The sequence below is a fragment of the Lithobates pipiens genome, unplaced genomic scaffold (assembly GCF_037356315.1).
Source record: "Lithobates pipiens isolate NorthernLeopardFrog02 unplaced genomic scaffold, aLitPip1_a1.2 Scaffold_30, whole genome shotgun sequence".
Taxonomy (NCBI): Eukaryota; Metazoa; Chordata; class Amphibia; order Anura; family Ranidae; genus Lithobates; species Lithobates pipiens.
Genome location: NW_027507791.1, coordinates 113,672,746 through 113,690,568, shown reverse-complemented (window position 1 = coordinate 113,690,568; position 17,823 = coordinate 113,672,746). Strand labels below are relative to the sequence as shown.

The window sequence follows — 17,823 nt, the reverse complement described above, 5'->3', positions numbered from 1 at the left end:
CTTTAGTTCAATTCAACCTTGTTAAATAGATTTGAAAACACAGTATACTCAGAGCACTATGGATTTCTAAAAGAATAGCACAACAAAAGTAATTTAGTTTCTCTGTAATAAAACTTTATATCTAAAAAAAGAGAGAGGAGTAGTGCAAGGATGAGCTCAGACGTGTTCGCAAACAGCATCTGCAGAGCCTGCCAGGAAGTTGGCACTGGGGATTGCCAATTACAAGCAGTGAGACATTGTTCCGATGCACGGCTGCTAGGGGTGCAACGGATCAAAAAACTCACGGATCAGATCGTTCCTCGGATCAGAGTCACGGATCGGATCATTTTTAGGATCAGCAGATAATACGTTTAATTTGCAAAAACCTGTGAAAATTCCACCACCATATAGTCCCCATTGTAATATCCACGTCATCTCCCACAATGTAATATTGGCTGAGCGTAGCTGGGTATTACCGAGTATTGCAGGGTATGGCTGGGTACAGCAGAGTATTGGCAGGGCACGGTAGAGTATGGAGGGATGGCTGTGACTGCAATTGTCACAGAGCAGCGCTGTGGGCACTACAGATGCAGCCCACAGTGCTGCTGCCATCCGATTTCTCCCCTCCACTGTACAGATCTGTACACAGAGGGGAGAGAGGAACCAGCATCATCATGATGCCAGTTTGTTTACAAGTGATAGCTCCATCATTTGACAGAGCGATCATATTGTAAACGCAGACGGGTGCACCAAGATGGCCACCGCTCCAGAACTAGGCCGAAGCCGCGGCCTTTCCTAAGGCTGAGAATGCAGAGAGCTGATCCGAGACGATCCATTGCACCCCTAGCGGCTGCAGAGATCGGGAAACGTCTCACTGCTTGTGATTAGCACTCCCCAGTGCCAACTTCCTGGTGGGCTCTGCATGTGCTCTTTGCGAACACGCCTGAGTTCATCCTTAGAGTAGCGAAGGGGATTTGTCATACGATAATCGGCTTTCCTGTGACAGGGGAAATTTACACTGATAATCAGGGCACTGATCATCAGTGCCCATCGATCATTGCACCTTATCATTACCCCATCAGTGCCAGCTTATTTCCCCATCAGTGCAGTCTATTAATGCCGGGAGTGCTGGCAGGGAGCAGGAGGAAGACACCACCCCCAATAGGCGGTACAGACCAGAGGTCTGCGAGTTCTAGTCCGCCCACTAAAGCAAGGATGGAAGTACAATAAAACTACAAACGGGGATGTGCCAAGACCGGTGGCTGGGGGAACAGCAGCCACTGGTCTCACAAACAGGAAATCACAGGGCAGTAATGGTTTTATTTGAAAATCAGGCTATTACAGAGCAACTGCTGAGCAAACAAGAACATGGATGGCATATTTGGTGAGAGTAGGAGATAAGCAACAAGAAAATTAAAAAAAAGTTTTTGCCCAGAGTTCTGCTTTAAGCACTTCAATACCGGGCACTTTTGCACCTTCCTGCCCAGGCCAATTTTCAGAGCTGTCACTTTTTAAATGACAATTGCGTGGTCATGCTACACTGCACCCAAACTAAATTTTTCATCATTTTGTTCCCACAAATAGAGTTGTCTTTTAAGTGGTATTTGATCACCTCTACGGTTTTTATTTTTTTTGCTAAACTAATAAAAAAAAAAAAGACCAAAAATGTTGAAAAAAAAAAAAAAAAAAAAAAAAGTTTTTCTTTGTTTTTGTTATAAAATTTGTAAATAAGTAAGTTTTCTCCTTCACTAATGGGCACTGATAAGCTGCACTAATGGGCACTGATGGGCGACACTGGCAGGCATTTTTCATGGGCACTGATTGACATTTCCCTGGTAGTCTAGGGTGACATACCTGGTGAACAATCAGCACAGACCCCCCTGTCAGGAGAGCAGCCGATCAGCTCTCCTCTACTCATGTCTGTCAGAGACTCTTTACCTAGATTGGAGTTGTGGTGCATCAGACTGACAGACCGCAACAACGACCGCCTTGATGCGTGCCCCCGGGGACGTGCAGCGGCTCGATAGCCTGATGTCTTATGACGTCCGGTCAGGATATCGCAACCACTTTGCCGTCATTTTGCTATGTGGTGGGCGGCAACTGGTTAAGCTGCATCTTTGTTGTGCTATCAAAAAACGAGTGATGTAAAGTCTTTGAGTTAACAGCAGGAAATCCGCTGCAGTGCCAAAGCGGCCTAAAGAGATCCATTTTGCCTTGAGGCCCCATTCACACTATAATGTGTGATCGCACGTGTATTGCATTTGTGTGCTTGTTCGCTTCTTTTGCACAGTCACGCTATACACATTTCACACGACAAATACGTCAAAGTAGTCCACACCGTGTTTGACCTTTGCGCAATTTTTTGTTTTTCTTTTTGCTGTGCATTTTACAACGTTAGAAATCCATACCTGATTGTCACGTTTGGGGTGTTAATAAAGCTGGGTTCACACTTGTGTGGGGCAGGAGCGTTCACAAAATCTGGGGTGCTCCTGCCCCGCAGGCAGACACAGGGGGGGTACCATTAGTTCTCAGCTGCACCCCCAACACATCAGAAACGCGCCATGTTTTCACATGAGCCAATAGAGAATCAGGGACTTCCTTCTCTGCGTTTCTGCGGGTATGGCGGCCATTGGAATGAACACACACAGGAAGCAGAGGGGTGACCCACAATGAACAACTGATGGCACCACAAGTGTGATACACATTTTTTTGCGTAAAAGAGCACAAACCCACACAACTTGATACGCACTTACAAAACGCTATAGTGTTGTATAGTGTGAACACCACCTGAGTTCTAGATCAAAGTCCTGTGTGTAGAACTCTCCATAGAAGAGCACACAGAGCTCACACCTCACCTGAGTTCTAGATGAATGTCCTGTGTGCAGAACTCTCCATAGAAGAACACGCAAACCTCACCTGAGTCACGAACTCGGCGTTCATCTGGGTGACTGTAGGGGTCGCCATTTTCCTGGCTGGCGGCTGTCCTCCGGGTCTGGTCTCCATGGTGACACCTTCACAAACCTCGTGTACCACAGAACCATACAACCCGCTACACCAGCACTGACGAAAAACCGGAACCGCTCACATGGACGGAGGATGTGACGTGAACACTGAGTGACAGAACATAGAGGAAGCGCTGTGTAAGAAAGTTGTGTCCTCAGAAAAGGCGCCATGTTTGTGGAGCCAGCCGCTCATATGTTTTTATAAATAGATTGGTCCTTGTGCTATATTGTACCTGGATATAGAATGGGAACTGCTGCTGTTTATTATGACTGACCCGGGAAAGCCGACCAAGAGCACTACAAGCACCCAGCACCAAATGCTGAGCCTTGTAGTTCCACAACTGCTGGATTATATCTGTCTCACAACCACATGCCTCAAGCTGAACTCCAGGCTTTTCTTTCATTTTGGATATAATAAGAGAGGGTTATACCCCTGTCAAGAATTGTTTTTTTTTCCAGCTATCTGTGTTCTCTTGGGGAGATTCCCGTTTACTTCCTGTGCTATCACCAAAACAGGAAGTGAGAGGAAATCCCTCCAAAGGGCGTGTCCCCGTTAGAAAATTCCCCCCTTCTCTGGTTCTGGTGACAACCTCAAATTCAGGATTTTCTTTTACTTTCACTTTTGATGACAATGGTAAACAGACAAAAAGAGAAGGTGGATCTCCCTAACGGGGGCCCAGACAGCAATCAAAACCCACGAGGTTCTAATCCACCCTCTCCAAAACTAAAAAAAAAACGGGTTTGCCATTAGTTCTGCTTTAACCACTTCAGTACCGGGCACTTTCACTCCGTTCCTGAGCAGGCCAATTTTCAGCGCTGTGGCACTTTGAATGTTCTTTTTTTTTTTTTATTTTGCAATCTCATCAGTGCAGATCAGTGAGGAAGAAAATGATCTATTTGCAAAATTTTATAATTTTAACAGAAACTGCACTGGTGGCCACTGATGAGACTAAACTGATGGGCGCTGATGAGGCTGCAAATGAAGCAGCACTGATAATCCGGAGGCTGCACTGATATGCTGCATTAATGAGAGACTGCACTGATAAGCACTGATGGGTACTGTGAGCCTGCACTGGGTCTCTGGTTTACTTAGCATGGTGAGTGACGTCAGATACCTCCCGAGGAAGGTGTCTGATCACCTTCCCCTGATGTGGACCCTGCTCTGGGATTGTCGCCCTCCTTCCGGGTGTGGCAACTGAGCCCGCTATGGCGGAACGGCTGATATGAATGAACTCTTACTGGGCCACTAATACACAGAGTGCATCCATCCATGTGGTCTGGGATGTTTTCAAGGCTACTATGCACGGCTCTTTTGCTGCGGCAATAGGGCAAGCCCGCAAGGCGTCTCATTCCAGACTATTGGATGTGGAAGGGGAGCTTTGAGTGGCGGAGGCTGCCTACTCTGTGTCCCCTAATCCCGAGATGCACACTGGTGACACAAGGCTAGAGAGTTAGACATAGTATTATTGAACGAACCCAGAAAAAAACGTTGTATCAAAATCAGCGACTCTTCGAATTTGGCAACAAAATAGTCGCCTGCTAGCCTACCTGGCTAGCCCTGACTATCAGCCATGCAACATCTTTAGAATTAAGAACTCGGAGGGTATAATAGTGGAACAGACAAAGCAGGTAGTGGAGGCTTTCGTTACATTTTACTGTATTCTATGCTCCACCAGGGCCCACTATACTATTGTGGCATTAGACGATTATTTGCAGGATATTTCACTTCCAAAATTTCTAGATTCTCAGGTTTCATTGCTAGATGCCCCTTTAACGTCCGATGAAATAAGAGATGCCATCCAGTCCTTTGCTAGAAATAAGACACCAGGATTGGACAGATTTTTTTATAGAATGGTATACGCAATTTAGGGAGCTACTGGTCCCGCATCTACTCAGGGTATATAACTATGCCCTGAAGACGGGGCAGAATTAACTCTTACTTGCCCAGCAACTAAATACGATCATTACTACTATAATTGGAGCAGATCAGATGGGATTTATCCCCGGAAGGTCTACTTCAGGGGTCAAGTCCTGGGGAAAAAAGTGTGGGAACTCCCATCCAAGATACACTCCTCCACCAAAAAAAAGATAAGCTCATAAGCTCACGCTTCAAAAGTGGTATTTTTCATCCAATTTTCGTATTGTGTGTATGAAGCTTAACTGTTAGTACATAAAAAAAGACAATCCTCAATAAACATAAATACGGTAATTCTCTGAATAATCAGCATTCATTGAATTGTGCTTCCATGCAAATGTGAACATCATGTTCTGATCTTTATTGGGGAATTTTATTTTGTATATAGAGTGTTTATGTGGTGAGTTTACACTTTTCATTGGACAGAGTTTGGATAACACAGGGTTAAATGGAAAGGTCATAAATTAACTGCACATTATCTGGACAGAATGCTTGGGGAGATAGTGATGTGTTCCTGCTTAGGAGATGTATGTTAGCTTGGGGGGCTGCAAACTTTGCAGGGCTCCAACACACACTCGCTGCTATTCCAACCCTTCACATATTTCCACATAAACTTCCCTCCTGGCATTAAACTTTGCCAGGTATTGTGCTCAGCTTACCACCCCAAACTGATGTTCCTCCCTCAGCTCACCTCTCTCCCTGCATGTCCTGTGAGCAGAATAGCTGATTTACCCATCAGCTAGCTGTGATTAACAGGTAGATCCAAGCAGAAGCTGTCATAGGGCCCCCTACTGGCAATGCCTGAATGGTCAGATGTGCGGCACTTACTATTGCGAGCTGTGTCGGCAGCTGCTGGTGTAGCACCTGCCACACAGCTTGCATACTTTAAAGTCTTGCCAGACGCGGCTGCTAACGGGAACTGAGTTCCTGTTGTGGAAAAAGTACAGGAACTCAGTTCCCATGCGTTCCCGCAGGACTTGAGCCCTGGTCTACTTCATATAGTTTACGAGGGCTCTTTACTAATATGCAAGCCACTCATGACTCAATGGGCTCCAGGGCTGTTTTAGCCCTGGATGCACATAAAGCCTTTGATTCAGTCGAATGGCCATATCTACAGGAAGTCTTGACAAAATTTGGATTAGTTAGCACATTTATTAAATGGGTTAAATTATTATATTACAAACCTACAGCCAGATTGCGAGTGAATACAACTTTTTCTGATCCCTTCATTATACGCAGAGGCACCAGACAGGGGTGCCCTCTGTCGCCACTACTGTTTGCGTTGGCAATAGAGCCACTGGCAATGCTGATCAGTGGGCCGGTGATGGGACTGACAATTGGGTGTCTTTATACGCTGACGACATGCTGATATATTTGGCGGACCCCCAGTTGTCACTCCCTACTCTACTGGATATTATTCCGTGCTTTGGCCATTTTTCTGGCTTCCAGGTCAACTGTGACAAATCCTTGTTGTTTATGCTAGACCAGACCACCTCAGTTTCACTACCACCCTTATGCCCATTGCAGATTGTTCACACAATATGCTATTTAGGCATTGAGATACATCAAAATGAACTTAGATCCACTCATCAGTAGAATGACGCTTAAGACCTGGGCCAATCTTCTCCTGACACTGTTGGGTTGAATAAATATATATATTTTTTTCATCCACGCTTTTTAAATATTCTGAATAACTCCTCAATCTACATCCCTAAAAGCAAATTCAAGGAAATCGACACAATCCTTATTAAATTCATTTGGGGGAGGGGTATCTAGGATAGCAAAAAATACTTTACAATTACCAACTTTGGAGGGGGGACTGGCACTCCCTTGCCTCCAAATTTACTACGTGGCCTCATGCACACTGGTGATTCTACCCAGAGGAGAACAATGCGGCTACAGCGCTGGAGGCAGACATTCTCCCTTCCTATGAATCGCTCCAAAATCGAAAGCATCGCCTCTCCATTAGAAGATGAGAGGGTAGGAAGGTTCTCTCTATGACCCTACGGATATTCAAGCTTTCAAATCTATTGTCCTCCAATACGAATACCACATGCTCCACCAATGCTCCACTATGAGTCAAGCCAGGTCTACCAGAACTCTTCCGCAGAACAGTGGGTACTGGTTCAAACAAGGGGTTAGATTAATTTCCCACTCATTTAGAGTGAACACTTTTTGGACCCTTTGCTGACTTTCGCAGTGACTATGGCCTTCCTCCTACGGCCTATTTCCAATATCTGCAGATACGCCATACCGCTGCGAAACAGTTTGGCCCTCGAAACATCAACATTCAAACCTCCTCACTTGAAAGTTTATTAACTGACCCTCCTCACTAGTGATCCAACGATTATCGGCAAGGCCAATTATCGGAGCTCGATATCTGCATTTTATGAAAAATCTGTATCGGTCGCAAACTAGACGGATATTGCTTCAAGGGGTTTTACTGGGGTGATGGATGTACCATTGTTTATAGCGGACGGTCGGCTTTATTGTAATAACAACCAATGCGGCTCAGCAGCAGCTCAGCTGTTATTACAAGCCACGGGAGGGGTCTCCCCCCTCCCGCTGCCTTCCTCCACTCGCCCAGGCTCTTCTGTCCCACCGGGAGGCCAGAGCAACCAGCCCGCACCTCTGCCGACTGGCCGGAGACCCGAACAAAGCCGAAGCTTCATTCGGGTCTCGGATCTAGTAATCCGGAAGCAATGTCATGACATCACTTCCCGGATTACTGGCATGCTAAAGGCGCCAGTTTAAAAAAAAAAAGTATTTACAAATGCTGAGCTTGACGTTTTGAATACTTTAAAGTGTAAACAAGGGGTTTGGATTCTTATAGACCCCCAATCTCTCCATAAAGAGTACCTGTCAATGCCTATGGCCGCGTACACACGGGCGGACTGTTCGCCCAACTTAGTCCGCTGAACAGTGTTTCAGCGGACAATCCGCTCGTGTGTGGGCTTCAGCGGACTGTTTCAGCGGACAGTCTGACGAACAAAGTCTTACGGAATTTCCGTAAGACAGTCCGTCCAATCTTGGTTTCAGCGGACAGTCCGCTCGTGTGTAGGCTAGTTCGACAGACTAAGTTTGGCGCATGCTCAGAAAGGATTTACACGGCGAAGGTTGCATTGCAGTGTATTGGACGTCGAATTTCTCGTCCCGTCGTACGCGCCGTTCACGTCATCGCGCACGCTTTCAGCGGACTGTCTGCTCATCGTGTGTGGTCAAGTCCGTTCATGCAAATTTTGAATGGACTGTTTGTCGGATTGTCTGACGAACTTAGTTGGGCGAACAGTCCGCCCGTGTGTACGCGGCCTATTACTTTCAAAAGGGATGTTTACAGTGTAAAAATGTTTCTTTTAACTGTACAAAATATTGGCCAAAAATATCGGGCAGGAGAGGTGGCCGAAATATCAGTATCATATCGGCCCCCGAAACAACAATATTGGTTGATCCCTACTTCTCACACCAAACTCGTTTCCACGTACTAAAAAACCCTTCTTCATACTACGGCAACTAGGATTAGCACCACAGAAAATAAATGGCGCTCTGACATACAGAGCTGACAGAGGATGTTTGGCAGGAAGTGCTTTTCCTCCAGGTATCGTCCGTCACCTCTTCCCAAGATAAAGTTATTCAAACCAAATTATTATACAAGTCCTAACAGTGGTGGCTACTGCCCGGCACTTACCCTATCTCAGTGGGGCCGCGGGTGACAGCGGGAGGCGGCAAGCGATGTCTTCTTCTCCTGTCCTCTCCTATGATTGGATGCCTGATAGGCGTCCAATCACAGCGTCGTCGTTTCAGCCAGATGACGGGTAACTGACCCGAGCACCTAATTGGCGGAGAGGCAGTTCAGTGCTCTAATCAGGTGCTTCCAAAACATCCCCCGATGCCTGAAAAGGGGTCGGGCGTCTGAATAGGGGGTGGCAGCGGTGGCCATGGATAGATTCATGCAATGTATGAATCTATCTATTGGTGATGGAGTGGGTGGCTGGAGAGAGGGGGCAGCACCCGTGCGCCCTTATGGAAGCACTGCCACTGCACTGGGTTCTACCTTACTCCTTGTTTATTCTATAGATTAAAGAGACTAACCTCCGCAACATGTTCCCGATGTGGCTTGGCTGATGGCACATTTTTACATTTAATGTGAGAGTGCCCGCCGATTAGGAAATTCTGGTCAGTGGTCAAGGCCCTTATCAGCTCCCTCACTCAGTTGCCTAACATCTGTAACCCGTTGAGATGCTTGTTAGTATATATAGATGATGACGGTATATATCTAAGTATGTGCAAACCTTTCTTCTAATGATCCTGTTCTATGTTAAGAAAACGATCACTACGCATTGAAAATCCCAATCCCCACCTACTATAGCCTTCTGGCTCACTATAGTCAATCAAGCTATACCTTTATACACATTGACATATGAGGCCAGAGGTTGCCCAAAAAAATTCTGTAATATTTGGAAGCCCTGGGTTAGTGCAGATTGTACTATACCTCCTGCTCCTTGAGTTCTTAAAAAGAATATTAGCTGACTCTTTGCCATCATAATGGAACTTAGAAGGTAACAATAAAACTCCTCTATTACTCTGTATGCACTAACTGGATACCATGTAACTGTACTTCATTGATGATTGAGCACTGTTTGCTCCAATAACGTGTACCTGTTTGTGTGTAAACAATAAAAAATTATACCTTTAAAAAAAAAAAAAAAAAAAAGGTACAGGCCAACTTGGAAAATCTTGTTGACCTGTACCTTCTTGTCGGGGCCATGATTTGGAAAATCTTGTATGAGAACCATTTTCCCTCAGCCAGAACACTGAAGATGGGTCATGGATGAGTCTTCCAGCATGACAATGACCCAAAATATACCACCAAGGCAACAAAGGAGTGGCTCAAGAAGAAGCACATTAAGGTCATAGAGTGACCTAGCCAGTCTCCAGACCTTAATCCTATACAAAATGTATGGAGGGAGCTCAAACTTTGAGTTGCCAAGTAACAGCCAAGAAACCTTAAGGCCCCTTTCACACATAAGGACTGTTTGTCCATTTTTCATCCATCTGTTGGATGAAAATGGAAATCAATGCATTCCAATGGAAAAACAGATGATCATCTATTTTCATCTGCTTCTGTTTTTTTGAACGGATGAAAGTCCTGTTTTTCCTCTGCCAAAAAAAACTTATTGGATGAAAAACAGATGTAAACTGACAAATGGTCAGTTTGTCATCCATTTTTGTATTGGTTATTAGGGGCAACCAGTCATTGTGGGGGGGGTTGTGACAGAGAAAGGCAGGAGAGCAGTATACACAGTGAGAGGGCTGTCTGTAGGCTCCCTCACTTGCCGACATTGACTGTCACTGTCAGCTTTTAAATGAAAGTGCCGGTTTTATTTTTTCCTTAGGTTTTGGAGCTGTCATTTTTTGGGGGGGGGGGGGGGGCAGTGTGTGCAAGGAGAGGGGCAGGAGAGGAGAAGATGTGTATATATAGTGAGGGGATAGTCTGTACAGGCAGGCTCCCTCACTTACCAATGCTGACTGTCACTGTCAGCTTTTAAATGTAATTGTCGGCTTTTTATTATTTTTTTTTCTATAAACTGTGCAGTGCCAGAGCTGTCAAAAAAAGAAGATGTTCCTCAGCGCAGAGAGATAATGAAGAAATACAAGTATCTCTCGGTTCTTAGATCAAAGGAATGTACTTTGGTCTGTAAATAAGGGCAATTTAACCAGTTAAAGCGGGAGTCCGCCGGGACTCCGCGTTTTTTTTTTTTTTTAAAAGCCAGCAGCTACAAATACTGCAGCTGCTGACTTTTAAAATAGTGACACTTACCTGTCCAGCGCGCCCGCGATGTCGGCACCCGAAGCCGATCTCTAGATCGTCTCTCGGGTGCTGCCGCCGCCATCTTGGGTATGGGAATCAGGAAATGGAGCCTTTCGGCTTCATTTCCCGGTTCCCTACTGCGCATGCGCGAGTCGCGCTGCGCAATAAGGACGGTCCCCGCTGCCTCTGGGATCTGTGTGTTTCCCAGCAGGCAGCGGGGCACTTGCGGAAAGGGGCAGGCACTTGCGGAAAGGGGCGTAATCTACGCCCCTTTCCGCAGAGAGCTATCCCGGAAGTGGGTGCAGATACCTGTACTGTACAGGTATCTGCACCCCCCTCCCCCCTGAAAGGTGCCAATTGTGGCGCCGGAGGGGGGGAGGGTTCCGATGAGCGGAAGGTCCACTTTAGGGTGGACCTCCGCTTTAAAGACTAAACCTTTTTCTGACACTTGTTGGTTACACGTTAAAATCAGTATTTTTTTGCTAGGAAATTACTTAGAACCTCCAAACATTTTATATACATTTTCAGCAGAGACCCTAGAGAAAAAAATGGTGGTTGTTGCAATATTTTATGTCACGCAGTATTTGCGCAGCGTTCTTTCAAACTATTTTTTGGGAAAAAATACACTTACATGAATTAAAAATACCAAACAGTAAAGTTAGCCCAATGTTTTTTGTAAAATGTGAAAGATGATGTTACGCTGCAAAGAAATTGCGATTCTCATTTTATCCAGAATCGAGCAGCTCTAATGTAAACCATTACTGCTCTTTCACACATGCGGACCATTCAGATCCACCTGTACGTTTTTCTATCTCTATGGATCGATGGATGTCAGCGGTGACATGTCCGCTGACATCTGATCTGCTCCGCTAAATGCAGATGGATGGAAACCCTATTTTCCATCCGTCTGGCGAATTGGATGAAAATGGACAGGCGGTTCATTTTCATACGATCCCCCATAGAGGAGCTCTGACAGGTCCGTTCTTGCAGTGAGCAGAGACGGACCTGTCATCCGACGGCTCAGCAGATCGATCCCTACTGAGCAAGCGGAGTCCGTCAAAATGGACATCAATGTGTGAAAGGAGCCTTAAGGTTAAGTGGATGTAAAAATTTATGTTAACTGATCCTTTTTTTTGTTAAATATGACTAAACTGATGAAACAAACTGAAGGCATGTGTGAAAGGGGCCTAAGGATTTAGAGAAGATCTGTAAAGAAGAGTGGACCAAAATCCCTCCTAAGGCTGCTTTCACACTGGGGCGGTATTCAGGCGTTACAGCGCTATAAATAGCGCCTGTGTAACGCCTGAAAAAAACCGGCCCCTTTAACTCCAGTGTGAAAGCCGGAGGGCTTTCACACTGGAGCGATGCGCTGGCAGGACGGTGAAAAAAGTCCTGCCAGCCGCATCTTTGCAGCGGTGAAGGAGCGGTGTATTCACCGCTCCTATACCGCTGCTACCCATTGAAATCAATGGGACACCGCGGCAATACCGCCGGCAAAGCGCCGCTGCAGCGGCGCTTTGCGGGCGGGTTTAACCCCTTTTCGGCCGCTAGCGGGGGTTAAAACCACCCCGCTAGCGCCCGCACACCGCCGCTAAAACGACGGTAAAGCGCCGCTAAAAATAGCGGCGCTTTACCGCCGACGCTGCTCTCGCCCCAGTGTGAAAGCAGCCTAAAGGTCTGTGCAAACCTGGTAACCAACTACAAGAAACGTCTTACCTCTGTGCTTGCCAACAAGGGTTTCTCCACCAAGTACTAAGTCATGTTTTGCTTGGGGATCAAATACTTATTTTACTCACTGAACTGCAACTTAATTTATAACATTTGTTTTATGTGTTTTTTTTCTGGATTTTTGGTTGATATTCTGTCTCTATCATTTAAAATACACATATGATACAAATTATAGATCATTCATTTCTTTGTAAGTGAGCAAACTTACAAGATCTGTAGGGGATCAAATAATAACTTTCCCCACTGTATATATAGATAAATAAACCAAAAAAAGAGAGAGGCGCTCAAGGGGGCTTGAAAGGTGAGCGCACAATGGCGGTTTAATTTGACGTTTCGACGAGGCACAAGCTCGTCTTCCTCGTTGAATTAAACTGCCATTGTGCGCTCATCTTTCAAGACCCCTTGAGTGCCGCTCTCTTTTTTTGGTTTAGATGCACTACAGTCTTTGCTGTGCACCCAGCCCCATTTTTTTATCATATATATATATATATACCATATTTATCGGCGTATAACACGCGCCGGCGTATAACACGCACCCCAAGTTTAGGAGGGAATTTTAATAAACTTACATTTAAATGCCCATCAATGCAGCCTTATCAGTGTCATTTGTAGCCTTGTCATGCAGCCTGTCCATCATTGCAGCCTGTCTATCATTGCAGCCTTGTAATGCAGCCTTGTGCATCGTTGTCCCCTTGTCAGTGTTAATTTCAGATTTTATTTTTAAAAATGGCGATTTCCTGTGTATCTTGGTAGCGCCCGGTAGTTCTCGGCTGCCTTCGGCCGTTCTTCATGGCTTTCAGCCGTTCTCGTCAGCTTTCAGCCGCCGAGAAGGGCCGAAGGTGGCCGAAAGCCGCCGAGAACGGGCGAAAGCTGCGAGAAGGGCCGAAGGCGGCTGAAAGTCGCCCAGAGGCTCAAAAATCACGGAGGATCGGCGTATAACACGCCCCCGCGATTTTACCCTGATTTTAAGGGGAAAAAAGTGCGTTTTATACGCCGATAAATACGATATATATATTTGCAAATGTGTGCAAACTAAATTTGGTTTGTTGCAGGCTGGTTATTAAGTTAACTGACCTTTGTAACAGGACAGAAAAGTGTTAACAATTTACAGTGGTCACTGCAACAGGTCAAAGGAAATCTTCCAAATGGAGACACTATAATAGAAATCTTCCCATATTTCGAATTGTCAGCAGAACAGGAATAGTTGGGAACTCTTCTGGTGACAACCAGTGATTACCTCACTTTGGAAAGGTTTGCCTTTACCTCCTGTTGTGTCTCTGGGACAAGGAGTTAAGGGCAATCCCCCAATGGGTCGCATATATAAGAACATATTTTATTTTAGTGTACTCTATCACAAAACATCCAAACCAGCATTGAATCAAGGCAAGAAGGCAATTTCCTGTCTGATGCTGTTTGCAAGGTATCCTGCCTTTGCCTGCAAAACATACAGTATATAGATAGAGAAAAAAATATTTAATATATTAAAGTTTTGCAACCACAATATTTCCGACACTTATTAACTTTTACTGAAAAAATGTTATCTGAAAAGACGTACATCCACAGAAATATACAGGAATCAGTAAAACAATTAAACAAAGGTGAAATAATCCATAGAGAAGGAAATAGAAGCAATTCCTGCTGTAACATCTGTAAAGCAAATATTCTGGTAGTTTTTTTTGTAATTGTTTAAGAGTGAACTTCATTTTACAGACTATTTGTAAATAAACAATGATAGAACCTGCAAGCGTGGTCACTTTGGGGTTTATTTACTAAAACTAAAAAGTGCAATATCCGGAGCAGCTCTGCATAGAAACCAATCAGCTTCCAGATTTTTTTTTTGTCAAAGCTTAATTGAACAAGCTGCAGTCAGAAGCGGATTGGCTGCCATGCCTAGCTGCACCAGATTTTGCACTCTTCAGTTTTTGTAAATCAACTCCTTTGTTACGAGTGAGAAAATCAACATAACAGAAGCCCAGAACCTTTCCCAAGAGTCAACCACCTATGCCGTCATATTACCATGGGTAACCATGTGTCGTTTTAGGTGAGGATCCTGCCGAAAGGATTTGCCACACTCCTGGCACATATAGGGCCTTTGCCCGGAATGTGTAAGGTGGTGGCGCTCAAGTTTGGAAGGTGAATGAAAGTTCTTGGAGCACAGACTGCATCTGTACCTCTTCTGAACTGCTTGGGTCCTCAATTTTTGCAGCGCTCTTTCTTGGCTCGATTTAGCATTATGAACTCTTGGTAAAGTTATCCTTGCCCTCTTAGTAACCACTGGCTTCTTTACCACCTCGGTCAAATCAGCTGCTTCCATTTCTACTTTTATTTCAGGAACCACAAAAGCCATTATGCTAAAGTCTTGGCTGTCTTCTACAGGCCTACAAGAGTGCTGGTTGAACTGGTAACTTGGGTTTTCTTGCCATGGATCAAATGATAATGACTGATAATCGCCCAAAGCAATTTGTGGCCTGTACAGGTGATCTCTCTCAGTGTGAGTCACCTGGTGTCGCTTTAGGTGGGCAGATTGACGGAAATTCCTCCCGCACTCCGTGCAGGTAAAGGGTTTTTGTCCAGTGTGGATGAGGTAGTGCCTACGCAGCTTTGACATGGTAGGGAAGGTTTTCTCACAGCGGTCACACCTCCTCACTTTCCGTCTTGTCAGTAAAATATTTTGTGCCTGCTGCAAAAAGTGATGAAACGTGTCCCTGAGCTGTTCAGGGTCTCCTTCCTCAGCAGCGTGAAAAGTACTATGTAAAGTTGCTGCATCTCTATTCATCATTCTATTATTGTTTATATTGAAATGTGGGTTTCTGAAGTGCTTTCCAAGAAGCAGATGAGACTGTCCAAAGTGTTTTCTGGGAAATTTGACCTTTTGTTGGGGACGCAGCTGCAATATATTTCTGGGGACAGAAAACTGTTGGTAGTCTAGTGCACTGGGGTCACCGAGCTTGGTTCCTTCCAGATGTTCTGTTTTTAGTGCTCTCTCCGATGGTTCAGAGTCAGTGGGAAAAGCCGCACCACAAGGGTCCAAATAAACACTGCGTCTTTTTGTATTTTTTACAGGTATCCCATCATAACTCTTTATGGAAACAGTGACATCAGTGTTCATTCCTCCGCACATATGACCATCTAGGGTCTCCTTACTATCAAAGCACTGGTCACACGTGGAACACTGGAAAGGAATATCGTAGACGGGGATGATCTCTTCAGGCTCCTCCTTCACTTGTAAAGGCTCCGTAGCAGAAATGTCCCCAATGATTTGAACAGAGGGCACGGCCACATGGACTGTTTCATGCTTGAAAAGCTGTTCTGGTCTCTTGAACGATTTAAAACACTGACTGCATTGAAAGGGCCTCTCTTGAGTGTGGGTCAGCTCATGGATTTTGAGGTGAGCCTTCTGCCGGAAAGCCTTCCCACAAAGAATACAGGCAAAGGGCCTCTGGCCTGTATGGATCATGAAGTGTCTGGCCAGCTTGGAACGGGTAGGAAACACTTTGTCACACAAGCCACATTGCTGACTTTCTGGTTTTCGGTTAGCAGTGACATTCACAAAGTCGCACTGGTGGAGCAGTCTCTTCTCCTCACTTTCGAATGTCTTCTGGCACCCAAAACAATATGGCGGCAGAGACAGACATCTCCTCTGATGGGTAGCCCCAGGCCTTTTGGGCAACCTGGCTTTCAGCCGGGCGCCCTCAAGATGCAGTCGCTGGTGCTTGGAAAAAGTGTCTGCGTTTTTAAAGTGTCGGTGACAGATATTACACTGGAAGGGCAGAGCGTGGGTCATCATGTGCCTCTCCAGGTGCACCATCTGGCGGAACGTCTTGCTGCAGTCCTGGCATTGGAAGGGCTTCTGGCCGGTGTGGGTCAGGTAATGCCTGGCCAGTTTAGAAGGGGTCTCAAATTGCTTGGGGCAAACATCACAGCTGTATGGCCGCCTCCTGGGGGCTTTCTTCACAGCCCTGCTCTCCAGGGATTTCAGCATGGTCCTTGCAGCAACCTGTGCTCAACATCAGCTTCCTTGGCTTCACATCATGGCAACACACTCAGTACAGGGGGGGGGTAGACTGGCTTGTCAATGGCTGATCACTGCCAGCAGCAGCTCTACTGCTTTGTACAGATCACTTCCAGGGCTGTCCTGTACTGAGCTATGTCACAAAACTGCTGCTTTACGGCTATACCGCGCTGCTGGAAGCTCTCTACTGCCTGCCCACACACCATTCCAGATATTCTTGTGTTCTGTGCGTCCTCTTAGGGTGAAGTGAGGACAGCATCCATAGCCTGCACCCGGAAATCTTCTGCCTGTGTGATAGAGTCAGAATGTCAGTCAGCTGACGACATCGAAAGGCGTCTGAAGCTGTGGAAGCCATCTTTGATTTGCCGCAAATGCCATTCGTAGTCAGCGTCCCCTGCTGGCGAGCGGCCGCACGTGTTGTGTAGAAAGAAAGACTGGAAGGAATATAAGTGCTGTACTGTCTGTGTTATATAGAGCTCTGTCCGATCTCCGAGCGTACACCCTTATAGAGAATGTAAAGAGCACAGGTGGATGTCCCCACAGGGTGGTTAAGCACCGTCTGATTGTCACTGGTTATCAATGTTGGCAGAAAAATGTCATAAACAGGAATGTTTAGCTTGGTTTATGTAGGTGTAATAGGGAGACATTGCTGGCTCTGACTGTAGTCATCGGGGGGTGCTATAGAGCTTTGTGCAGTTTCTAACCCCCCCATCTGCCTGCCCCATAAAGATGATAAATCCATAGTATTTCAAAGGACTGTCCTTGATTTGGAACTAAGTCCCTCTTTCCTCCTCATTTGTCCCTCATTTTGGTCTGATCAGTGGCGGTTGGTCAGTGGCAGCCCTCAACCCCCGCTCCTTGCTGTCGGTCAGGCTACCCGCACTACCCTCCCCCCTTCCCCACGATCGGTGTCGGTCATTGAGCCCCGCACTTGCCCCATCTAGGTTGCAGATGGGCAGCGACTTGCGGCTTCCATCGGGTCTCCTCCTAGGCGTCCAATCCAATCGCCTGTCCTTTTAGCCAATCATGAGACGGGTCTCAGAACCCGCTTCCTGATTTGTCAGGATGTGGATCAGTGTCACAATAGCGAATTCATTCACTATTGTAACACACCTGGGTGGGATCCATTCACAGTGCTCTGTGCCCAGAGCGCACCCTATTTTAAAGCCTATTAGAGCTTCTGGCTCTAATCACGTGCTTAAAAAAACACCATTGGAATCCATGCATCCGGCTTCCTGTATGGCTTAGGGGGCGGGGGGGGGCGGGCGGTGCCAGTGCGCCCTCAATGGACGGGCCGGCCCTGGGTCTCATATATATAGTTTTATATAAAATGCATTTTTTTTATCTTTCAAAAAGTGGTTCCCAGTGCTAAACCTTT

At 46.0% G+C, this 17,823-nt stretch overlaps 2 protein-coding genes across 2 annotated transcripts in view; both read right to left on the bottom strand.

Moving 5' to 3' along the window:
- AQR (aquarius intron-binding spliceosomal factor) overlaps positions 1 to 3,071 on the bottom strand; it is a 198,646-nt gene extending 195,575 nt beyond the window's left edge. The window contains exon 1 of the mRNA XM_077464777.1: positions 2,896 to 3,071. Within this exon, the coding sequence (XP_077320903.1) occupies positions 2,896 to 2,982 (87 nt within the window). The 5' untranslated portion in view covers positions 2,983 to 3,071. The remainder of the gene's footprint in view (positions 1 to 2,895) is intronic.
- Positions 3,072 to 13,887: 10,816 nt separating this feature from the next.
- On the bottom strand, positions 13,888 to 16,763 carry ZNF770 (zinc finger protein 770). The gene has a single exon (XM_077464776.1). The coding sequence runs from the start codon at positions 16,413 to 16,415 to the stop codon at positions 14,433 to 14,435; it is 1,983 nt and encodes a 660-aa protein (XP_077320902.1). The 5' UTR covers positions 16,416 to 16,763; the 3' UTR covers positions 13,888 to 14,432.
- Positions 16,764 to 17,823: the final 1,060 nt, after the last annotated feature.

Coding starts and splice junctions, on each gene's coding strand:
- ZNF770 (XM_077464776.1), bottom strand. CDS start 16,415: ATGCTGAAATCCCTGGAGAGCAGGGCTGTGAAGAAAGCCCCCAGGAGG.